The sequence below is a fragment of the Oenanthe melanoleuca genome, chromosome 3, assembly GCF_029582105.1.
Source record: "Oenanthe melanoleuca isolate GR-GAL-2019-014 chromosome 3, OMel1.0, whole genome shotgun sequence".
Classification (NCBI taxonomy): domain Eukaryota; kingdom Metazoa; phylum Chordata; class Aves; order Passeriformes; family Muscicapidae; genus Oenanthe; species Oenanthe melanoleuca.
In genome coordinates this window covers 55,247,902-55,274,386 of record NC_079336.1, presented here as the reverse complement: position 1 = coordinate 55,274,386, position 26,485 = coordinate 55,247,902, and the positions used below count along the sequence as shown (strand labels likewise).

Here is a 26,485-nt window from a genome sequence, read left to right as displayed (position 1 = left end):
GATCTTTTGCAGCTGTCCCAGCCAGCACCACTCTGGATCCAGCATGTTTTATCGGAATACTCTCCTGACACAGCTTCATGCCATTCCCTCGGGTCCTGTCACTGGCCACCCGAGAGAGGAACTTGTAGACAGCAGTGAGATCTTCCCCTGTCTCCTCTTCTGTCCATTTCAGAAACCAAGTGATTTCAGCTGCTCCTCATAAGGCTTCTGCTCCACACCCACCACCATCCTCACAGCTCTCCTCTGGATGCTCTCTAATAGCTTTATATCCTTTTTATGTGGCACCCAAAACTGCACACAGGACTTGATGTGAGGCTGAGTTGGTCAAAAGGTGACACTCTATTTATGACATTTCATCATGTCATAAGTAAAGACAGACTGCTCTTTCCAAAGAAAACCCATTACCACTTATCAAAAGCCAAATTCAGTATGCCAGCATTTGTACCTTTTGTATTTTTTAAAATAAGGACATATGAGGAATATCTCAGGAAATAATTCAGGATTTTTATGTGGGTGGAGTAGGGGATTTTGTAGGCCAGGAAACTGTGAATTTTATTCATGGTCCCATCCCAGAATTGTCAGGGGGACCTTACTGTTTGTACCTCTGTATTCCTTATTAAAAAAAAAAAAAAAAAAAAGGTCAAAATTTTGCTTGTCTAGCAAATTACTAATACAAAGAAATAGCATGTAAATGTTGATTATTATACTTTCTATAGTCCATGCCACAACATAATAAATTGGAGAAGCTCAGTTTCTAATTTCTCAGTAAATACTATTTTGTGCATAACAAATGCAGGACACATTTATTTCACTATAAAACAATCTGGAAAATGCCCTTCCTTCCTTATAGAAGCTATTTGTTAACTAATAATAGATATATATTTTACTGTGTAAAAGTATAACCTATTTTTAACCTCATGTTGTCATACAAAGTTTATGGAGAAAATACTTACAAAAAGGAAATCAGAGTCCATTTCCTGTTTTAACAAGGATAATCCTTTGACCAGAAGGCACAAATATTCATTCCTCTTTAATGCTAATTAGCACATTGTTTATTTTATATTTCACAATTTAACGAAAGAAAGCAAGTTGCTGGGAACATTATTAAGTTCAAAATGTCTTTCACCTTATTTATCCAGAACTCAATAAAACTGTTCAGTCACAGACTTGCAGCCTCCAGCTAAATTCCTGCTATTAGCCTTAAATCATTTTTAGAGTTTCAGTAACAATAAGTTGCCAAGCTCAAATATACAGCTATCTACATCTGCTAGATAGTTTGTCTTATTGGACAGTCTGGAAAAATTTCACTCACTTGATCCAAACTATAAAATTTTTTGCTGCTATCAAGGAATCAATACTTCTAAAATTTGCAACTCAGCATTTGAAAAATGCATCTCTAAGAATGTTGACAGGACAGTAGTTTTATCCCTTTAGGTAAGTATAAGATAGCCTCTCAAAAAAAATGCATATAGGCAGGAGTTTTAAAAAGTAACTACTCCTTCCTTAATGAATGGCTGAATCTCTACATTTCTCATTTGAGCCACAGAGAACCTTTTCAGAAACTGCACTTTCTACAGCTGAGGAACTTATCAGGCTGAACAAACAAAAATAGGGAGCATGAAACATAATTTAAATTTTTCCCTACACAGAGGAACAGCAGAATGCTGGGAATGACAGTAGTATGGGTGCTACTACCATCCTGAACCATGACAGGCAGCAGAAATCAGATTCAGTGACCCCTATGTCTGGCAGCATCAGCCTCTTCACCCAAAGTACCAGAAATACCTGGCTGCCCTCTCTAATGCTCAGGTCTGTACCTCTTCCATATGGATAGCATGATCAAACCCTTAGCCCTGCTGTTTCAAGGCATTCCATAAACTGATTTTTGAGCTCCTCACATTTGACCGAAGTCCACACGTACCCGGCTGACTGAATGAGCTCTTAGCCAAACCCATTTCCCTGCTCTGGACACACCAGGTGTGCTAACCAGCACAGAGCTGTAGGCTGGGACCAGGCTGGGCACCACAGAGAAGCTGCCACCTCCACTGTTCACCCACCTGCTTCCCTCTGTGCCCTGCAGAACACCCAGCAAGAGGCATTCACCAACTGCTCAAACTTGCAGGCACCTGCATTTCCACTGCAACATCCCTGCTTCTTGTCTGAAGTCATGCATGAAACACAAGGGCAGCTGTCCAAAATTGGTGCTGGCTTCTGTCCAAATTGCACTTCCCACTTTTAACTGATACATCTTTGTTAAAAGCAAGCCCCAAGCAAACAAGTTAATGTACATCATTTAAAGAGCCCTGCTCCCCATATGGGATATCAGTCTCTTGTTTTTTTCTTCCTTAACTGAGGCAGCCATATCCATTCTTATGGGGGATCATGGACTGTAAATCAGAGACAAGGGAATGAAACAGATAGAAGACATACCCAAACTGCTTATGATCACAGTAGGTGTCACTGGAACAGACAGCAAGACCTTAATGGCACTGACATGTCTAAGAACTTGAACATAATGTTACATTTCTATAGATGTATTTAATATAAATATACTTGGAAAAGATGACCAAGGAAAGTATATAAATATACTAGGAAAAGATGACCACTTTATTATTTTTTGTCACTAAAAGTTTAATTCTATTTAAAACCAAATTTAAACATTTGCATAGAAAAAATTCTCTGACAAGGCTTAAGATGGTAAGATGGGAAAATAATTTTGGAAAATAGTGGACACTGGATGCAAAGAAATAATTTCATAAGAGTCATACTGAAATTGCTTATAATGGAGGTTGTAGTAAGAAAAAAATCTCATCAAAACTAAACATTACAGAGCTTACCAAAACACAGGGTTTATTTTCTTCTTTGATATGTTATCTAGTGATTTCATCCTGTCCCAAAAACCCGGGGTTTCCTTTAACAATTCATTTCACTGAATAACACACAAACACACCAACAAAACTTCTTTTTTCTTCTCAGTAGAGAACAAATCAAAACCATTCATCCATTTCTCTACCTACATGTCCTGGCCCTCAAGGAATGTACAGTTAGGTGGAATAAAGCAATAATAAGCTACAAATTTAATCTGGCCAGCAATGGGACATGGTCTTTCATTCAGAAGAAGCAATATATGGTACATTATTGTGATGTAGGTTAAATAATGCTTACCAGCAAACAAAGAGCAGTCAAGAGTGACAGCATGAACTATACAGAATCTGTCTTGCCTTTATTATCTGTCAAGGTATGGCAGAAGAGAAAGACAGGCTGGTTTGTGGGGGTTTTGGGATATTGTTTCAGGCTGTAAGAGAGTATTTTACCATATGCCTGTGTCATAGCCATAGCATGGAAATACATGATCCAAAGCAAAGTATATTTACTCTGTATTTCCAACAAACACTGGCTTATCTCCATCAGTTTAAAACAGGTCAAGTAAACAGTAAGTGCACAGACTATATGGAAATTTCTGTCATTTAAATACATTCTTTTCTATTAACTTTCAAAAGTTACAGAAATTATAATGATATTTTCAAGCCAGCTAACCTCTACTCTTTCCCTCTTAAATTTTAAAAAAATCCTTAGTCATCAGCAAGGCATGTTCTGCTCTCCTGTAACTACATTCATTATTCACATGACTTCTTCCTTCCCAGATCTTAGGTCATGCCATTGTTTAAACTAATGCTTTGGAACACCTTCAAAACTCTTTAACCCTTGTGGCTTTTAGGTCAGTGTCCCCTTCCAGTTCTCCATGTACACCTTGGATGTGTTTTCAAATAATTTCACAGGTGTCTCCTCCCATCAGTACAACTCTCAGTTTTTCCCTTTCCAGTCAATCCCATCCTTCCAATCCTGCCCTCAGTCTTCTATTCCATTTTCTGATCACAAATGGCCACAGCCATCCTTGAATCTTAATTGACTCATAGTCCACACACCTGGGATGCTTGCAAAGGCAAACCATTCCATTATAATCTACAACTTTTTCCTCAGCCCTTCAGCTAAATCATTCACTTAGGATTACTTCTGCCTCATCTACAGAGACCCTCCCCTCTCTGGCCAGCCCAAGACCATGACAACCACATCATGCAATCCACCAAGGGCCAGAAGTGGATTTCCTGTTATTACACTAACCTCAGCCTCCTAACTAACCTCTCAGCCTCTAGCTTTTACACACAACAAACTGAAGTTGATTGTCCTCACCCTCACTTCCAGCCATCAATCATACCTATCTGGTCACCCCCAGCCCATCAACCCCATCCTGAATAATTTATCAGCCTTCCACCAAGTGTAACATCAATCAGCATTTCCATGTGTGCATAGCTGGTCACTGTACAGGAATCATGCACTTTTTGTAATTCAGAAAACTTCTCTCCCTCGTTGGGATGACATCTACTGTAATAGATACAAAGGCACATCATCTAACAGGGGGCAGCTTTTCTTTTCCTGTTACCAGTTTTCAACTTAGAACTAAACAACTGTTAACCTACGTTCCTACATGAGTTATCTTCATAGCTTTCCTTTACTCTTACAGCTTTCATACTTCTTGCAGCTATCTCAAAACCAGCCCACCGAGTCTGTGAGCACCTAGCTTTCACAACTGAGCACTGCTACCACACAGCAACGAAAAAATACCAAGGGAAGGTGCCAAATGCCACATCCCCAGGGACATTTTTTTGACCAACAGTGGTCAGAATACCTAGCAGAGCTTAAATCCTTTGTAAACAATATAAAATTGAACTGTAAGATAAAAGTTTTACAGAGCAAATATAAACCTCGCCATCATTTATGTTTTTGAAACGTTATCCTGTGTTACACAGATCAGCAGGATGAGTTGAGCAATCAAATAATTATTATTCATCTGTTTCATAAAAGCACCTGAGAAAAATGACAAAATGACAGTTTGGAGACAAACTGAGCATCATGCACCACTGAAAAACTGAAAATTCACTTCAGGTGGCCTGGACTCCAGCTTAAGTTCAATAGACACTCTCAAAACTTGTTAAGCTCTTAACCACTAAGAAAGAAGAAATTTATTCAACAGGGAACAATATTTTCCTTCTGAAAATATTAATAAAGATATTTACTTGTGAGATCTTTTCCCTCTTACAAAATCCAGGTAATATTTTGGCAGGACAGTGCTGGCCCTCACCCACAAGTGAACTAGAGCTTTGTCCCTCCCATACACTGATTTCAAACTACACTGGGTCAGCCCAAGAGCTCCTTCCAAGGGGATATGGTTTCAGCACTAGTTTCAGAGACTTGAACTTCTTTCTCTATGAGGAGAAAAATATTTCTATGATAGGTTGACCTTTCTTCAGATATGTTGATATCTGAAGGATGTCAGTTCATTGTAAGAACTTGGAAGCTGGCATGACTCCAAAGGCTCCACATATTTTCAGAGTGACCATGTCTGTAATTTTAACCCATTGAAATGAAAGTGCATGACTGGAGAAGAGTAGTACATACTCAAAAATCTCACTATGATTCAAACACAGATTTATTTCCTGCACCAGTGATTTGGTAGCATCTCTTCACAAAGGCAAAAGGCAACTTCTATGACCTTCCTGCATTCTTGCAACTCACATGAAAAAGAACAATGGAAATGTGGCTGAATGTGAGAAAGCACTGAACTGCTCTGGCTTTTTGGGTGGGTGTGGAGAGAAACACACATACTACAAAAAATCTAATAACTCCCCACCCAAGCATTGCTAGTGAATGACCTCACTGGTTTCCTACATGTACTCCAGCAGCTTTCCTGCCATCACTCTGTTAAGCCAAGCAATGATGTCAACAGTCCACCTGTGAGAGTGATGTAGCCCTCTGGGTCATGGTCTCAGAGAACTTGGATAAAAGCTGTGCCAGTGTTAATTAAAAGCACCTCTTGTTTCACTGCTGATTTCCTCTGATAAGGCTCAGCTCATTTTTCCTGGAAAGACTTCCATGCTGTACAGGAACTGGAGCCAACGACAACACAAACCAAATATTGCTTAGAGAATATGAAGACTAACATGCTAAATATTTAGTTAAAAAAAGTCACTGTGTATCAGAGCTGAGATAAATACAAATCTCATTACTTTGCATGTGCTAGTGACAAGGCTAAACTACAAATGCTAGATACTGCAGATAGTTTATTATCTTTCATCAGTACTTATCTCCCTCATTTGTAATGCTCTTCCCAATTACACTGCAGCAGAACTCTAACAACCTGCTTTACTGATAAATTCTGACAGGTTAGAGTATGAGAAGTTTGCCTGGTAAAAAATATGCTTTGAGAATGGAGTTTGACATTTAATTAGCATCAGAATTATCACTACAACTTTAATGAAAAATAGCGTTCTTTTCCTGCCACCAGAAAAGCCTTAGCTGTAAGAAGGTTCTGAGCAGCTTAGGTATTAAGGGACCTCTCCATTAATACAATTAGCCAGCAAGCAGTGGAAGGCAAAAAAATGTATATGCTGCTCCTTTTTTTCCTATATAAAGAAATCTAATCCACTGTCATGACTGGATGCTTTCACCATATGCTGTTACTGGATTTCTGTAATCCCTCTACTCATATCATTGACTTCCAGCCACTTTAAGCCTTCAGGACAAGCCCTTTTATACTTGCTCTGTTGTTGCAGACATTTTCAGATAGCTTTATTAGTAAGGGAACTGCCAAAGGAAGGCTTTCAGTTTTGAAACTAGACATCAAAAATATTTCTTCTTGCACAACTTAAAAAGTAACACTAAACCCAAGACTTAGTTGCTGACAACAACTCGCACAAAAAAATCTGAAGGTGACAAACTAGAAAAGTGATTTCAAAAGTTATGGCGCAATTATATTATGAAATTTTGTTTCATGATGATCACAACTCTCCACTCTGGAAGGCAGCAAGTTGCACCTCTTGCTATAAATTTAATTCTAAAGAGAGAACTGTGTGGTAACGATGCTAGGAATACATTCGCATTCATTCGCTCACTCTGATTTGTAGCAATTGTGATGGTTCCAAGAAGAGTTCTGTCCCACATTCCTGAGCATTGCATTCCTGAGCATTAGCAATATTTTTCCAAACAACCAATGATCGATGTCCATGTATTTACATTTTTACCTCTTGGGGATCTTATGTTTATACTCTCTTGGAATACATAACACAGAGTATACTGCCTTCCCAGCTCAGGATATGGGAGAAGTTCCATAATACTACCTCTCACCAAAGTCAGGCTAACTAACTTAGACATATGGTTTACACTCTACTCAAAAAAGAAATCCCATATACAAAATGTCCTTCAAAAGAACTGCATTTTTTGTTTCTAAATGGAAACAGAAAGAGGTAATCCTTGAACTTTTTTGGTTTATACTGCTCCTATAGTCAGTTTCTATGGATTTATGACACCGAACTGCAGCTAGTTAATAGCAAAGCATGCAGGGTGTGACTCATTCAGAAAGCTCAACCCAAGAATATTTCATTCTGACATCCAACAGAATAGCTCCCTCATGGATTGGAATTAGTTGCTGCCCATTACTCACATGCACTCCTTCTCATAACTTCATGACACACAACTTGCAGTGCAAACTTGAATCCAGGCCATGAAGGAGATACTAGAAGTTCTGACAAATTTTATCCTGTCACCAGCAATTGGAATTTGGTCATACACAATTTAAATACACAGCTGTGCTCTGCTTCTGGTGGATGTGCATGATGTGGTCAGGCAGAAGGAAATCATATCCCCAAGTCCAGTGACTTAAAGTGACACAGTTTCCTGAACTCCAGGAACCCTCTTGGTCAGAAAGTACTTCCTTCCTCATTTCAAACACTTGATTGTTTCAGAGGGAATTCAAAACAATAGATTAGAAACTTTCAACCTTTCCTAAGTGTTCTGCTACACACGGAAATCAGGCCGTGCTCTGGGAAGATGAGATAACATTGGGAGAGTACTCTTTCCGGAAATGCAATGGCTTTTGTGTCCCTTCTCCAGCACCATCCCATGAATCAGCTACATGTAAGTAATAACTCTAGCTATGAGATGTCAGATGCAGCTCAACTGCTGTTTGGATTAAGAAGTGTGTGGTTGGCAAAAGGCATGAGCCAACTCACTTCTCAGCTATTTTGATAAGCCTGTAAGGGAAGAAAGCATCAGGATCTTCCTAATCCAAGTCTGTACTTGTAAGGACGGGTAGGAAGAAAGGATGACGATTACCTCTTTTTATCACCTCATTGTTTAAATCTCTAAAAAAGGAGATGGAATGTGCTATTCCTTCTGCAGTTAAAAATCTACCCCTTCCCACCATAACTTACTTTTACAGGACCGGTAGTGACGTTCACAAAGACTGGAGTAGGTCAGACTCATCAGCTGAAGAGCAATTATTTTAAGCATACTCTACTCCCCAACACAATTCCTTTAATCTGAACACATTAAATGGTTTGTAACGATGCATAAAAGATTTAAAATTTAGAATAACATCTAACTAGCTATTTACAGGCTGCACTTTGACTAAGAAAAGGCAATGACAAGTAAATTAAGTTTTATGCAGCATTAAGGTGCCTAAATACCATAGATTAACCTAAAAACAACAGCAAGAGCCATTCTCTCAGACTCGACATTCAAAGTGCTTATATTTCACTGGATTTCCTTGATTATCTTCTCCTATCAATCTAGAGCTACAAAAAGTTTGAGGATAAGATCATTACGCAAAAACAAGAACTCACGTGGCTCTACACATTATTTTTAGAGGCAAACAGGAAATGCACTCCCCTGTCAAGCTGGGTGAAAGGGGAGTAACCGAGTTGAACACTTTGCACTCACCGTTCCTACTAGAGGGTAGATGAATCCCGCTCCAATGCTGGCTCGCACATCGCTGATCGGCAAAACGAAGCCAGTGGGAACACCCTTCCTCTCAGGCTGATGGGACAGGGATAGGTGAGTTTTTGCCATACAAATGGGAAGGTTTCCAAATCCCTGACAGAAAAAAAAAAAGGAAAGAAAAGAAAAACGTCTTTAAAATTAGTCAAGGCACATTATGTTTTTGTTTTGCTACCAGTATCTTCTAGAAACCTCTCATACAGCAGCTCCCTTTAGGCTCTAATGACCTAGATAGACACCAACCTGAGACCAGGATTCTGAGTCTGAAATTTTCTAAGGGCATTATTGTCTTCCTGGGGGTAAACACAGATGGTGCTCATGGTGCTTTCCTTTGTTTTTAAACAAGACAAAACCTGCACGGGCTGATGGGCTTCACTAATGCCAGTGCACTAGTTACTGAAAATCAGTAGAAAATCAGGAAAAGTGTGTCAGCAGCTCACCCTGCCCATTATTTGTCACCAAGTTATTGATTAATCTTGAGTCAGGCACCTTCCACTCTTCTGTTCAATTCTTTGACAAACAGGGCCAGGAGGAGAGGTGGACTCCAGGGAATTGTCTCTGCAGCCCAGTGCTGACAATTCTTTTTGACATTGTGGAAATATTTCCTAATATACTAACATCTAGACTAAAAAATTGTTTAGAGAATCACAGCAGGAGAAAAAAAAAAAAAGCATGGATTATTTTGCTTCAAGTACACTAAATAAACTTCTTTTCCATTTAGAGGAATGCAATTCATTCTTAGGAAGTTTGCATTATCAGGATGATGGCTGTCCTCCTGTCTGACCAAGGACTTCTGCTTGTCTGACACCAAGCTGCTGAAGTTTACTGAGGAATTTTTCCTGGACATACTGTTTCTACTTTCTGACAGAAAGGCTCCAGCCACATTTATGTCCAGAAGCCATTCTACTACAAAAAACACATTCACCTCTCCTCATGGTTTCAAAATTTTTCAAACTGTAGCATGCTCCCACATGGTTTAGGATAGGTGATCTATTTCATGTTCTAGCATTCATAATTCCTTGGAAGTAATAGCAACAGAAAGAAATCAAAAGATTTTACAAATATTGGGACCTTTGTTATCAAAGTGCATAGCTGTGCACAGGTCTTACTGTGTTTGCAAACTCTTTTGCAGGTACAAATGAAAATTGGTTACATTTGCTAGCAGCAGCTTTTTCAGTTGCCAGGTTTAAGAGAGTAACCCAAACTGCATAGAAAGTTTCATGGACAATCTCAGAAGCATTCTGAACATGGTTCATATCTCACAGGAGATTGCTTTTATGGTGAAAACCATTCTGTTCTATCGAATCTAAACCAATCCATACTGACCCCCACAGTTTACTACCATGGGTAAAGCCATGCCTTTCAGCAAAGCTTGACTTAACACTCCAGTCTGAGAATTTTTCACCCTGAGGTTTCCCAAGACTTGCATCCAGCAGGTACCTGTCTGCATAATTCCCTGGAGCTCTTACCTGCTGGGTGTACCGATCAACTTGCGACTGCGCAACGGGAGACAGCTCTATATCCTGAGCTCCATACACCTTCTGAGCAATGATCCTTATTTTCTCAGCAATAGGAAGCTGCAGAGACAAGGAAACAATGCAAGGATGAACATTAGCCAAGAGAAACTAGGATCTTGTTTGCTGAGTGAGGCCTGTGAATCTCTCATTTAGATGCATCCTTGTTAAACAGGCTTGCTAAAATATGAGAAAGTAAAGAGCAGTGGTGATGGATATGATATGCAGATAAAGGTACATGAACTAACAGCTACTCCATCATCTGGAGGCTGCACAATTTGTGCATTACAGAGTTGACAACGTGAGCTTATGCTCGCCTGAAGTGGGGGGCAGAAAATTACTATCTAGTTACAAGAATGAAGAGATAACCTACCCTGCAATCTCCACTGGGTTAACAGGAATCACTAGACAAAAAAGTTTCATTTCAGAATAAAGATAACCTACTTGAGTGGACAAGACAAGGTAGGAGGCAGCCAGGGAAGGTTCCCCTGAGAAGCGTGGAATCATAGCTGAAAATTTTTGACCCATCACTGCTCCTTTGATTGTGATTTTCTTTTATTATTTATTATTATTTTTACCACCTATCCTTTCTAAATATGCATATTTTTATTTGTAGCTTTGATACTGTAAAGCACTTTGTATACTTTTAAAAAAAAAAAAAAAAGTATTCTCAAATTAATTTTGAAACCTCAAGTCAATAAGTTCAATCCCAGTCTCCAGGTGTATTTGCATCATTTTACTGACCTCAAACTGAACAAGTTCTGCTTTCACAGCTTCTATTTGAAGGCAGAATCTCACATTCAATCTGTTAGAAAATCCTTAACAGATTTTCAAGAAAATCAAGTTTTTTGTGGTCAGATCAGGCATTTACTTTTTGTGCCATCATTTTTGTGTATTTAGAGCAAACAACTCTTTCCTATTTCCTCTTTCTCTTATTCTTTTGTTTTTAATGACCCAGGAGAGAGTCCTTGTGACTCCTCCAGCCTATTTTAAACCATATTCTCTGCCTTCTTTCAATAGGAACAGGATGATGGAGGAGGGATGTTACCATGAGTTCAGCTAAATCAATGCTGACTATAGATGGCCAGAGATGTGTGCAACATTAAAGGAAATATCTCAGCAATAGCATATTTAATTAACAATACACATGGAATAAATGCTAAAGAAAATCTGGAGAGATAACCACTTGGGGAATAAGACTTGGTAATCTCAAGCAATACAAAAATGATTTGAACACAAAATACAAGTGTATAATTTTATTCTAACAAAGGCAAGAAATTACTTAATTTGTGAATAATGAGATCTATCTGGTGCATTTGTAGGAAGTTCCACAGGTAACCACATTTTTGCAATGCCTGTCTGGAAGTAGCTCTTTTTCTGCAAAGATACATCAGTTGAAGGGTTTGTATCAGGCTGACCTTTTTTGTATTTGTGATTGAATTTTAGGAAAATTAAAGCTTACATTAATAAAGAGCACCAGTAACAGAGGCATTAGAAGAAAATAATCTCTCCAGACTTCTAAGTACCTTTAATGTAAGGCAGTTAAAAGCTACTAAGGCTCAGATAGTAACCCTCAGACCTGAAATTTCTAAGACAGGTTTAAAGGAGCTTCACAAAATACTTTCTGAACATGCTCACTGTACAATTACTGCACCTTAATTGGGTAGAATAATTCACATTCCCAGCATCAGCCTTTTACAGGAATCCAAGCAGTGCAAAAAATCTAATCAGGACTGGAGATAGCACATTTCAAATATCCTGGGTACAATTCCTGGCAGCAGTAAGCTGAATGGAATACTTAGTGCCATGGACAGCCATCACAAGATGAAACTTGTCTCAGAGTAATTATTGAATAGTTCATATCCATGGCAGTTTTCAACACAGAGGAAGAAATGCAAAACATGTCTGTTAATCAGCCTTTTGGGCACTGTTTGCTTGCAGTAAAGGACTAACAGCAATGGCAAATGGAAAGGCAAAAGGAATTCCATTCCTTGTTGTCAGCAGGCCAACATTGAAACTAACAGCTCTCTGCTTAAACCTCAGTAAATTCATTGAGATGGAGATGGACATTTAGATTCAGCTTGCATTTGTGTCAAAACATTTCCAACTAATTTGACAGCAGCATAACTACTGCTCCTTCAGCCCCCTTCCAATGAGCACAGCCGTATTTTCCAAAAGGAGCCCAGCAGGGCTCTGGCTAACATCAGAGCAGAATGCTTTAATGACAGCAGTGGCACTCTGCTTCTCCTGGGATATGTGCAGTGTGTTGCATGACTGAGTCTGAGCTGGACAGTCAAACCACATCCCTATGGATTTATGGCTTGTCGCTTTTTCCTGGTTTGTTTTTTCTTTTACCAGAATTTCAGACACTTTTTGTGGGTCAGTACCCACACCTCAGATTTTGCAAATGTAACCTCAGAAGAATCACCATTGAGGAAGGAGTTGTGGGAGTAGGAATGGCAAAAAAAAAAGTGATTTCCTGAGCCTGCCATGTTTTTGCCCTGCACACACAAACAGGTGAGGCAACGTGTGCATGGTGTCAGAGGAGAGTTTGAGCCTATTTAATCTCAGCAGAGGCAAGATGAGTCCTGGCTGAGCCAAAATCAGACAGAAACCAGCAGGAAGGCACAGATGTGCTGTGAACATTAAGATAGCCCATGCACATGCACGCTCTCAGATATGCTTCCTTCCTGAAGTTTCAGGAGTAGGGAAAGGAGTACACTACACCATGCTAAGGATCCACCTGTTTCCTAGTATTTAGTGGGAATTTTAAGGCATTATCTATTTAGAATCACAGTGTAACAGGGCATTTCAAGCTAAAAAGTTTCCTGTGTTACAGTTATCAAGTAATACTGCTGGGAAACTTCACTTTCAGTTAAAAAAATGTTCTCCAAACTAAAAACACCTAGTGCATTACACAAGAAACAAAAATTCATCTTGCCTGAAAGTGCCATAATGGTATTTAACAGAAAAGAAGTTCTACTAATTCAAGAGGCATTTCACATAGCAGAAGCCTGGATGTTTACAAGACTCGTTTAGCTTCAGGTTTTCAACAAAACTGTTGATTATTCAGCACTTCACTATACAAAGGCAATGTATAATGGGCAAAGACATCCACCATATGTAGCAACAATGCTAATTCACATGGAGAAGTGGGCTGAAAAATAAGACTCCTATTGCACACGTAACTAAATCATTAGGGGATTTTAAGCTGGATTTTTGCTCCAGCTGATACTAGACTTACCTAGGGAAAAAAAAAAACCAACAAAAACATGTGAACTACCTGTTTGTGCCTTATATACTTTGGTCAAATGTCTGCCAGCAGAAACCACATATTTTAGATACATTAAAAAAAAAAAAAAAAAAAAGAGTAATTTCACATCTGCTGTGGTTTGGGAATGGTACTCTCCAATTCAGTGTATCACCCAGACTCTCCAAGAATGCCTTCTCCCAAAAAGCAACTCCTTTTCCCCGGCCCCCATGATGTGACATGGTATAGAATAAACTTCTAGCCATGCCCTTTTCCAGCTTCTGCATAAATTAACCCTGTCCGGGCCAGAAGCAGGACCACATCTCCCACTTTTTCTTTTGTCTGAGAATTTTTTACAATGGCCTTAGGAATTTCCTGAACCAGTTGCTCATTCCCACTAGCAAACTCCAGTGCTGCACCCTTAGCTGTGCTGATGCAACTGTTTGCAGCCATCATCAAAAGAGTATTTAGGAAAGGAGGATTGAAAAGTCACATCTGAATAGGGAGTGCTGATGCATCCTTATCAACAGCAACTTCACTCCACAGCACTTTGCCACCTGGACAACTAGGGTGAGAAGGAAAGTTGTAAAAGGGTGTCAAAAGCATGAAAGATTTATGGTCAACAATAAAAGCTATCCCTCTTCTCAGTTCCCTCATGTAAAGCTGTGACTGTTGCACAACTAAATACTTTTAGGTGAAGATTAGGTGACAGAGAGACAACAGACAATATGGATTTGGATAAAACCTGACTTTTGTAGATATTCAACTCTGTATTAGTACTACTGCTGAAGGAATTATGGCAGCTTGAGAGAATTCATTCCAAATTCAACATCAGCTTCCTGAGAAAATGATGACATAAAACACAAACACTTAATGTAAATTTACACTGAACATGAGAATATGCTACAGGGACACACAATACAAATATCTGCTGACAATTCATTAGGGCTTTCTCAGAAACAACCAGTCTTGCCACTCCTGCCAGAGAGAATGTTCACTTCTGAAATCTCACACATTCAGAGCTACCAAGCCATATGCTGCTTCTGAGGCAAGCACAAACACACACACTTGCTGAGGCTGCCAAGCACCCACACCATAAATAGGATTTTCTCCTAGGCTAAAGGATAACAAGTGCTAAAGCACAAACTGCTTTCACAAAAACAGTCTCTGTGTAGCTGTAAATTTCATTACTTGATAGAGAATGATTAAACCACAAAATCAGCACTGATAAAGCTGAGAGCCTGTCACTCCTAAGATTGTGTTGATTATCTAAGCTGAATCATACCAGTGTTATCATCCAGCCATACTGTCACTTCCAGTCCATCTCCCTTGCAAGACATGATATTAGTGCCAAGTGGTGGTGTTCATTACACAATGTTCTTTCTTCCCTTACTATCGACAGCAATGTTTTCACTAGAACATAATTGAATAGTGCTTAATTTCTGTTAACCTTTTCTCACATTTCCTTCACTCTTCATCTCTCCCTTCACTTCTAACAGCTCACTTCACATTATCCTTTTTTCATGTAGAGCTTGACAAGGATTTCCATGGACAGTAGAGCAGCTGCAATAGATCTTCCTTTCAGCCTTGCTTCCTCTGCTGCTCACACTCACCCATGTGCCAGTGCAACTGAGGCAGCACCGCTGTTTGTGCAGCTGCACATACCAGAGAAACTCATCCAGGCCAAAACATATCCCAGGAAAAAACCCTATTGCAACCCACATCAGTTCACACATCCACCTTATCAAAAAGGGAAAGCCTGTGAGAAGCAGGAAGAGTTGCTCAAACTGTTCAAATCTGAGCACTGAAATGAACCAGCAGAAAAAGCGAGTTGGGGCAGGGACGCACACCTTGGCTGGGATTCCTGAAATCAGTCTCGCTGCCAAAAGTCAGTATTAAGTGAAACAAAACATGCATATTACCAGGAATCTGGTCTGAAGCTATGCTCAAGATTTCCATCTTTTGCATCCTAATTTGGACACTTGACTTTTTAAGCTCTTCAGCTACTGGAGAAAGGAGATTGTCTTTTTAACTCCCCACAGCCAATCCCTGAGACTGCTGAAAACAATCCCTGTTCCCTTCCTTCTTCATTTCTTCTGCTTTTAAACATCCTCCTGACTTCCTCACCAACAGAACACATCTGTGCAAAGCTAAAGACAACAGCAGTAAGTCCCTAGTCACACTACATTCCACTAAATTGCAGCTAAATCCCACTTCTAAGAGAAGCCCTGGTATTATCTAGTTTAAATCGAGTACCATAAGTGAATGCCCATCAGTGCAGCACTGTCTGACAGGATCCCTTCACAGTTATACAGCATAAATACTTAAAACTACTTGATTCTCCAATAAAACTATGATTCTGTTGAAAAAATATGCATTTAATCAGAGAATATACAAAAGCACTATTTACTTGTAATTTACACATTTAATACTTCAAGTACTTGAAACATTCACTTTGGTCTCAATTTCTAGTTTCAATTATGACATTAGTTTAATTATAAGGTGACAAACTCTGGGCTTACTGTTACTAAGCTGCTTGTGTTTTAGCAGAAATTCATAATATAATTCAAAATCCCAGGCAGTGTCCTTTTTTTTTTTTTTAAACTTAAAAATTCACTGAAAGCAATAAAGAAGAATTGCTGGTTGGCTAAGTGAAACAGTATGCAGACATCACTCATTCCTCTTCTTGGGAAGGCTGCCAAATGAAAACATGATGGGAGTATGGCCGAAGGTGCTGTGTGGGGTGACAGAGTGCAGTGCTAAAACAATAGCTGACGCTGCACATTCAAACTCCTACTTCTGGCTTTTCCCTTGGATAAAATAAAAACTCATTTATTAAAGTATCTCTATATTCTGGTTCCAGAAGATCTGCAGCTGACAAAAGGATTTCCAAGTCTTTAGCACCCCTCTTCCTTTGCTGGCACAGGACAAGAGCTTGTTTTTTAATTTGTGGAAAAGCATTTTCAGTCAAGCTAAACGATTTGCGAATCAACACCTAAGCCTGTGGCCTTAGAGATTTATTTTCCATTTCCCCAACTTTGAAGCCTCAGCTGTGCCTAAGAAAATTGTTCTATGCAAAGAATAGGAAAATAATGAAAACAAACATGAAAGTACAGGGCTGTCACGAGCCTACATCTGCAAATAAAGAGATGGAGTGGCAGAAGGACAGCTTCCAACTCTAGAACATCCAATTCAGTGAAACAAGTGTCCAAACTCCACAGAAATCTCTTTGATGGGAGTGGGAGGAGTGGGTGGTACAGCCCTGTGCAATTCCTCTTTAATGTGGCTTCACTGCTAGATGTCCTAGTGGCAGTAGAGGGGAGTGGGGCAAATGGTTTAAAGCCTAGCAAAGGCTGCAGGGCAGCACTGCCTGCATTTCAGGATGAGAAATGACACTCATCAATTATTAGGAAAAGTTTCAGTAAGGACCATACATTATTTTACTTATTCCCACCCCAGCAGTACTTAAGAACTTTCCATTAAGTCCACACATGACTGAACTCCATGCTGTACAGAGAACAACACAGAAGCCATTTGCTTCCTAGACAAATGAGCAGAGGTATGCTGGGCTGGTGTGACAGCAGACACATGATGGATGCCTTTCATGGCTTAGTGACTTCATGGTATTAGTGGAAGAAACAGAAAACACCCCTGGCAGCTCCCATTCAAGCACTGGGATTAAAAAGATGAGAAGTTTGCAAACTGTAAGAAACATGCTGCCTTGGGACATTCTCCTGGAGGTTGGCATGCTCAAACCCAGACCCCGTAAGCCCTTCTTGACTGTGCCTTCCTCTTCGAGCTGCTCCTCCCCTCCTAGCACATGCAGCAAGGAGCCTTCTCCTCCACCAGTGGGGCTCTTCCTCCTTCATTACTCACAGCTCATTCTTGCTTTGGGAGACCACGGATGGAAGAGAAAATAACGCACAGAGAGCTGCTGCTGGCAGAGCTGTCTCTGTCTCGATGCCACCCTCAGACCCCTCTGAGTGACCCATTGTCTGTGACAGCTGAAGCGAAGACTGGAGGGGATGAGATAAGTGACAGCCCACACCATACTGCCACAGCAAAACAGAGGCAGGGCCAGACAAAACTCTGGGCTCAGACGCTCCAGATTTGCCCAAACTATTATTATGCTCCCCGCAGGGGAAGAAAAACACCAGTGCTGAGGCTGTTAGCTGCTTGAATGCCTCCCTGAGAAGTGCTGCTACTCAACCTCGCTCCCAGTGGATGGTCCCAAGCTGAGAAAGCTCTCCTTTGTTCTGCAGGCTAGCCAGGCAATGCACCCTGCCAAAATATTTGTGAAATCAACTTTCACTGTATAACCTGGAAGAATTTTTATTTGTCAAGATATTACCTAAAGGCATAGCACTACCAAAAAAAAGTTGTCATCTGATAAATTTGGAAGGCTGGAACAACCCCTTCTCTTCCCTCCCATTTGTGACCTTTACAGTCTTTCAATTTAGTTTTCCAGTGCAGCATAAATCCAGTGATTTGAGGCTCTTCAATAATATTTGTCAGGTTACCATGTCATTCTATTAAGAGGACAGTGCTAACTGACTGCCCAGCCAGATGTGCTGATCCTGCCTCATGCCAAATGCCCATCCTTCTCCTTTCTTCCATTTCCCAAGCACCCACTCCACTCCAGCTGCTTGCAGGAAGGGGCAATGTATCTCTTAAAATCCTAATGCCTGCCTCCTTCTTGCCTATACTTCCTGTCCCAGGCTGAGAAGGGCTGCTCTAAGTCAAGGGAGAGTTCACACAGCAGAAGAGAGGAGACCAGGATAGTGAAGGCAGGTCACTCAGCAGGCGTGCATTAGTGAGGAATATAGCTTCCTGCTTTCTCCTGATCAAGAACAGGCACTGAAGCCAGAAAAATTTGGGAATGGGATGCGTTTCCATCCTCTCCTTTCCTCCCCCTAGTTATCTAAACTTACTTTTAATGGTTCAGTCAACTTTATTTTGAGTAATAGCTTTCTGCTGCAACTTAAAGACCCATACTTCAAGAAAACTGAACCCAGAAGGGAAGTCAACAGTGATAAGAGGATTGATATTTTGATATTTTCCATATGTAGCAAGCATAGATATTAAAATAAGCTGCCAGAGATATTTCACAAAGAGTTCAGGAGGCCTTTTAAACAAACCCATCCTTCAAACACTGAAGAAAAACACTGCAAGAAACTAACTCAACAGTAACTTAATAGAGGTTATTGTGCACAGGGGGCAAAAATCCATACTAAAACCACACAATACCATAGTTTTTACTTCAATTACAGCCAATAATATTTTAAGCGATGTTATAAACTCTGAAGTCTATGATATGAAAACTCATCCTTGCTCCTGAACCAATTCCTAATACTGTAAGCATTTTGGGGTACACTCTGTTTCTGTCCTTTTCTTAGACTTTTACAGTGGCAATGGTAGCATTTGATCCATGAACTGATTGCCACACATATGCACTCCCAAAACCTCAGAAAAAAACCAGCTGATTCTCAACTTTTAACCAGCATTTGACAGATCTAGAAAATACTTTCTTCTAGTGCTTTTCTCATACTATACACATTTGTAAGCCCCCTTCAAGGAAGTTTTTGTTTTCAAAGACATATTTGGAAATTGCATAAAGCACTACAGAGATGAATGCATCTGGAAAAAAACAAGTGAAACAAAGAGAGCCCACTTGACCTGGGCTATCCTCTAATTACATGTCTGACTGCACACTAATAATATAGTTTACTGCAAAGTTTGTTCTAACTAGAAAGAATGGATATAAACCAGCTTTACATTTAAGGGTTTGAAGCTTTCTCTTTTAAATACCCTGGGTGATGCTTTCTAACAAAAGATCAAAGTATTGAATGAACCTGCTACAGCTACAGTGGTCTGTGCTGTTGGAAATTTTTCTAATTATAGCCAGTTCTGGAACCAAATTCTGATGAAGTTTTCTGACAGGAAAACAAGTTACATATATATCAAAGGATTAAATGGAGATGTGGAGTAAAGGGAACAGTAGAGCAATCTCATGAAGACAGACAGGTATATGAATGAAGTGGTAGTGGTTTTTAGCAAAGCATTTCCCCTCTTTGACCTTCCATAAAGGGAACAAAAAAACAAAAAAAAAACAACCACAGTAAATCCTGTGAAACTTGAGGCAACCAGGACTTAATATTATTCCAGTAACTGGACAAATCTGACAATCAGGTAAGGGATGGAACTATGTCCTTTCACTTACACCCCCTTTAGGCACAATGAGGGGGGAAATAATCTGTCTGAATCCCATTTTACTGTTTATTTTCCTTAAATTTCTTAATTTTACCCCTTTGCACCCTTTTTTGTGTAGAAACCACATCTCAAAACTGCTATAACAACAACAAAAAAAATCAGGGCAGGCTTATTTGGGAGAGGTGTCTTTCCTTTACTTCTCTGTGAGCCTAGTAACCAATTGACCTACATACTGTAAAACTGACAGCATTGCTGTTTCACTCTCCTACTTCCAGCTGCTTCAGCCCCCTTCCTTTGCACAGAAGGATGAAACAGGAGCCTGAACTTTACACTTTACTGTTTTTGTTGGCCTGAATGTACTTTTTTTACAGTATTTAAACATCTTTATATGTTATTATAAAATCCCTTCAACGTATTTTTGAGGCTTACAATACATGTGTGAAGTTATGGGATACTAAGATGTGATTCATTCCCTTTGTGCTTAAGATCACGCTGCTTATGCAACACAGCATGGAATGATGTGCCTGGGAAAGACATTAAAGTGGAAATCAATCTGATTTTCTTCATAGGCAGAGTCCACCCCTACCAATCCTTTTTACTCACTTGTATCACCAAATTGTAAGCTACATAGTGTGTAGTAACATCAGAGCTTAAGCATGAGCCTTGTCAAAGGCTAATATGCTATCCCTGCAACAAAAGTGCCCAGTGAGGAAAACTATTACATTAAAAAAATTTTTTCCCTCATTTTATGACACAAGCCCCATAAGATGATAAGCCTCAGTTTTTTTCAGAGCAACTCAGTAGAGACAAACTTAGAAAGGATTATACATTGTCCATTTTTCAGCTGTAAAAATGTTGCATGGGCAAAATGCCCTGAATACATGCTGCAGCACTAATATTCCCAACATATTTCCATCTCTTCTGTCAGGGCAGGGATTAATACTGATACAGGTTGACTGGACTACTGACATTTTGTAAAACAGCAGGGGAGGTGGAAAGAAAAACTAAAACGGGTGCAACAGATACAGGGTGCATATCAAGGGGAAAAGAGAATGAAAGATGACCGTAGGGCATATCTACCTCGGGCTGAACTTTTTTCTGGAGAGAAGAATCAAAACAGGAACTTCCAGCCATTTAAAAGAATGAAGCTGAGGTTCTGTTGTAAAAAAATAGCATTTGAACATTTTCTGAAGAAACTTAAGTAGCACGGGCACAGAATCTGAAACTTGACAAGGGCTTCCTTGGAGCCAGAGAAGTCTGTTTGGCTGCTCAGATTTAAACCCACCCACATCTGGATTGCCAGGAAGGTCCTGAGAAATCATTTGTATAACATTCTTGGCAATATGACCCTCCAAATGTTCTGCCAGCACAGTGGTACCCCAGCACCTCCAGTGCTCCCAGGGGTCCAAGCTCCTCCTGACAGCTCATCACGCTGTGATGTTACCTTGCAGACAACTGCAATAACTGTCTCCAAGGCATGGAAAAAGTCACTAACTCTGGCAGACATGGAACTGAAACTTGGACCACACTGCCCTTTGTTAAGTTATCTAAGGGCTAAGCAAATTAGCCCCAAAGCTCCAGCAAGGATCAGAGGAACAATGATAGATGGATAAACCCTCTGTAATGTGATCACTGGATAAACCCAATCAGTGAAAATTAGAGTACACTGAATTGTCTGTTTCCTATGACAATCCAAGGGGAAGATGAGACCATTGTCCTTGGTGTGAAATGCACCAAGGTGGGTCAGTGGGGAAACTCTTTGATCACAGAACTTTGAAAATGAAAGGAAGTGACTGCATACAGCAGCACAAGACTCTATGGGATGTCTGAAAAAGCGTATTTTTGGACTGTGTGAACCTATGATGGGATTTTCAAAGAGGATTGTGGGAATGTGCAAACATTGTTAGTAGAAGGAGAAAAGACAGGAAAAGAGAGCAATCAAGGTGGACTGAAAAGCAACAAGCGTGGGAAGAAACAGAGAGAACAGAGGAAGAAGGGGTCAGTTGTGTGTAAGGGTGTCTGGCCAGTACTCTGACTAACTCAGCTATGTGCTTGAGGACCTCACTATTCTCATTAAATATGGTTTCTGACTGCCTCTTGTGTGGGTATGCTGTCAGCTCTAAACATGTGTGTATGAGGACAGAGAGTGCAAGGAAAGGGCTGTGCCCAGCAGCTGGAGTGAGCTGCAAACCTCAGGGGCTTGTGGACTCTGGTGCCATCAGCTGGAGCGGGACAGAAGCCCTGGGGGCTGCTCCTGAACAGACTGAGGACCTGGGGCCACCAGCAGCAGCAGTGACCCATGTATTGTGTGTACCATATCATACTGGCAGACTCCAGCCTGATCATCAGAGGAGAAGGAACAGGACTGGGTCACCTCTGCTCCTTGTGCTCACCTGAGAGCTGTGCTGTGTGGATGGGTGCAGGTAAGGGCAGTGCTTCCTCTCTGTGCTGTCCTGCCTGGGCTGGGCAAATGTGTGGGATGAGCATGGACAAGCTACCTGTCACATCCTGCTCACACAGACAGTGACTGCTTCAGGAAGCCACAGCTTGGTGCAATACCTGACTGTGAGACAGCAACTACATCTCCTTTTACCCAACCAACAGAATGAATACTACCACTGTGAGATCTTTGGAGAAGTCTCCCAAAATAATTCCATCTGCATACATACTTTTATGTTAAACATTATCATTCAATGCACTAAGTAATGATTCATTACCAGTGAGTATCCTGCTCCCTGATTAGACAAGCCACAGATTGCTTGTTCTCTCCAGCTTTTATGTTTTTAAACCAAGGCAAGTTCCTTTCAAAGTATTTTAGGTAACTTTACTTCAATGCTCTCAATGTTCTTCATGTTTTAAATCCAACTCTGATAGAGAATGTATTCATTAAAAAAAAGAAAAGAAAGAAAAGAAATCTTACCTCCAAGTCGTAGAGATATTTGAAATTGTTTTTTTGATTGACTGCCTTTTCCACAGCTTGAGCTAATTTTATTGCTCCTTTACCACCAGCTGACCAGTGATTGCAGGGTACAGCATCAAATGCTCCAGACTCCTTTGCAATCTTACACACCAGGTCGATCTCAGCTGGAGAATCAGTTCTGCCAACCAAACAGTCCCATCTCATTATTCTGTTTAATTAGTTCTCTTCCACAGCCTTGTAAACTTGACCTTATTTCATCATCAGCAGTGGTAAAGCAGGTATGTATAGAAATTGTGTCACATACATAATGCATTTATATATAGCATATGTACTTACATGTTTCCAGAAAATTTTGTAATTGATATAGCTAATTAACATGGAAGATTATCAGCTCCATAATAGTATATACTTTTTTTTGTTGGTTTTAAAACTTTAAGAACAAGCTAAGAACTTAAATATCTTTACATTCATAGTGAAAAAAGGAAATTCTTTAATAATTTCTTTGTTCATGCCAAATTGAATAATTTGAAAACCAAGAAAAGCAAGGTGTTTGAACTGTGTATTGACTCACAAGAGTAATGAAAGAACAGACTTACTTGAAGATATTTAGAGCAACCACAACAGGAACTCCAAAGAGCTGAGTAATTTGAATCTGTTTCTGTAGATTACAGCAGCCATCAGCTACCAGCTGGAGGTTCTGTGCAATTAAATAAAAATTAATGGAAATGGTAAGATACATAAAGTCTTCTCCAGCCAAAGAATTTTCCATAAATTTAAATGAACATAAACAGTGCTGACCATGACAGTTGCAGGCAAGTGAAATTCTTCCAGATGAAAGTATTCTGGCACTTATTACTTCTCATTCCAATTAATAAGCATAAGAGATATTTAAGTAAGTAAGCAGTGTCCAGAATTTGTACATGAACCCATTGCTCTCTTCTGAGACATGGGAAGATGGTGCAGCTGATGACTGGTTGCTTGTCATGACTGTGAAAGGGATGTTAGTCTGCTGTTTGCAAAGTTTATAAACAGACTGCAGTGGTGGGGTGGGTTTGACATACAGATGTGTTAGATGCAGCATTCATACATACATATACATAACCCAGATAAAAGCACATTACTGGATTTCTTTATTTGCTCTTTTACCTCACACTTTGTAGGCCTTGTCTTAGTTGTAACACAACACATATCCTTAGCCTCATACAAGCAGAAGACCAGAATTTGTCTGGAGTGAAGTGACAAAGAAAACAAACCAGCAGAATTCACTCTTTATTTGAAGAGTGACATCCCACCTCAAGTGTGAAGCATAAACATATTAAACTTGTTGTTTAATGAACAGGTTATGCTATCATTAATTTCAGGGAGTGTCCTTGACTCCTATACCTCTCTGCTCCTTTGCTTCTATAAATGCCTGTATGTTGATCAGTCTGAAAACTTAAGTGTTCCTAGAAAAACTACTGAAAAAAGGTTATTTTTCAGGTATTTCAGTTCCTTCTTACAATGCATCATGCAGTTATCATACACCTAAGAGGGATAGGGCTGAGGGAAGATGAGGTGGTTTCACTTGTTGGTAATTCCTGTTAGAGATGCTCACTGAATGTCAGCATTAGAGCATGCTGTTGTCAAACCTGTGGCTGCACACATTCCAGCCAGAGCAAGGAGAAGTTCTGATTCTCTGTACACCATATTATTTTGTCCCTTTAAACAAACAAAAAAAACCAAAAACAAGTCTTTAAAGTTTTATAACAATTCCTCTTACCTCTTCTGTGTATTCTTTCTTCAAGGGGGCACCAGCAGTCACCTGGGATCAGGCAATAATAAACAAAGTCATCACAGACTGGTACTTGTCATAACCCTAAAAGGTCTGAAGTGCAATTTTGCATGCTGTCTGTACTGCCAGGTAGCACATACCAGTGCACACAGCATCACAGCCTGACTGCAGCTTGTGTTTTATTCCAAGTTGCACCAGCACACAAACAATAGCAACACTTCCTATTGTATTTGGGTATTTTGGCACACAGGTAGTGCCTCAGCAATTAGTTGCAAAAGGCTACCAGGGGAGGCAGCTGGATCTCATTCTACATGTTGTTACAGCACACCAGCAGTGCAAAGACAACAGGCAGCAACTTCCAACAGCTGAAGAAATAACAGCAGCACAGAAGAACATGGTCTTTGATGTTCTTTAATTACTGCCCATGGCAAGGAACTGCATGCAAGTAATTTGTTGGGAAGCACAAAAGTATACATGCAAAGTGCATCATGAGGGTATTGGGGTACTGTACTGAGTCTTCAAGGGCCACATAATGTCAGTCCCAGGCACCAGACTTACATTTGTCTCTAGCATCAGTCCTTTTTATAGTTAACCTCCCAGTAAAAGTATCTGGTACTCTACATGCCTCAGTGATGAATACATGACATTTGCAAACAAATGAAACCTTTAAACTTCTAAGGACACAAGTGAGACAGAAATAGAGATAGTTATTAAGACATATTTAAGTCCTATTTTTGCAGATTGAGTGATAACACATGTGAAAATACATGTGCCTTGATAGGGATGGAGAAATATAATTGAAAATAAAGAAAGCATGCATTAGAAGTGTACTAAAATGATAGAAAATTATATCATTATATCAACCTGAAAGACTGAAAAAGAGTAGCTCAGCTTTAACTCTTAGAGAAGATTAGCTGTAAGAGAAACCATGCATTCCAAAATCTTGTGGCTGTGGAAACAGCTCTGGTATTTTCACCCATTGCGACTGTTTCCCTGGCAGCATCACTCTCCAGCATGCTGCTGGGCAGATGAAAGTGTTCCTGGGAGTTAAGTGTCTGTCTGCTTGGCTAGCAGAGTCTGATCTGATTGCACATTTGGGGACATTTCTACAATCAGTAATCTGTAAAATCTCTTTGTGGCTTAGACAGCAAAAAATGATACATTGGTGACTCTCAGTACACCAGGAAAACACTCACAGAATTTCATCAGTTACTTCAGCATGCCTGAGGGAATTAATCTGAGCAAAATAAAAGGACATAAGGGGTACCCATTCCTGGAGTGAAAGAAATCAAAACTTTCACAAACAATGTGAACAATAACACCACCACTCACATACTGCAACTTGAACTTGCCTCATTCCTCCTCAGCTGTCAAATTTCCCAGCCTGTTACAACTTCAGTGCACTTACAAATGCTATTTCAAAAGGCAGGGAAAGTAATATATCTATATCTATATCTATATCTATATCTATATCTATATATATATCTATATCTATATCTATATCTATATCTATATCTATATCTATATCATCTATATCTATATCTATATCTATATCATCTGTATCTATATCTTACAGCTTTCTTTTTAATGCAAAAAACTTCGATTGCTCTGCAAATACTGTATTTCTTTAGAGCTCTTTCATCCCTCTTCCTTAATTTGAGGCTTAATTCTAGAGATAGCATTAACTTTAGTGATAACATCTATACAATGAGCCATCTCAGAAGGGTTATCTAAATACTGCCCCATAGACTACACCAAATATTTCTTAAATCAAGGTACTTCACTTATTTCAAATATTAGCAACAATTTGATTTTTCTAGGAAAGGTGCAGAAACTTACATTTGGCCCACCTCCATGCATCTTCAAAGCCCTCACTGTAGCAACAAGTACAACCACACTGGGAACCAAGCCAGATGCTCTGCATTTGATGTTGAAGAACTTCTCCATCCCAATGTCAGCACCAAAGCCAGCTTCAGTTACTGTTAAAC

At 39.8% G+C, this 26,485-nt stretch overlaps 1 protein-coding gene across 1 annotated transcript in view; it reads right to left on the bottom strand.

The window, feature by feature from the left end:
- MTHFD1L (methylenetetrahydrofolate dehydrogenase (NADP+ dependent) 1 like) overlaps window positions 1-26,485 on the bottom strand; it is a 141,165-nt gene that overhangs the window by 36,755 nt on the left and 77,925 nt on the right. Inside the window, exons 21-26 of the mRNA XM_056486228.1 lie at window positions 26,337-26,476; window positions 24,486-24,527; window positions 23,323-23,423; window positions 22,727-22,904; window positions 10,302-10,409; window positions 8,776-8,928 (exon numbers count right to left, since the gene is read on the bottom strand). Of these exons, the coding sequence (XP_056342203.1) occupies window positions 8,776-8,928; window positions 10,302-10,409; window positions 22,727-22,904; window positions 23,323-23,423; window positions 24,486-24,527; window positions 26,337-26,476 (722 nt within the window). The remainder of the gene's footprint in view (window positions 1-8,775; window positions 8,929-10,301; window positions 10,410-22,726; window positions 22,905-23,322; window positions 23,424-24,485; window positions 24,528-26,336; window positions 26,477-26,485) is intronic.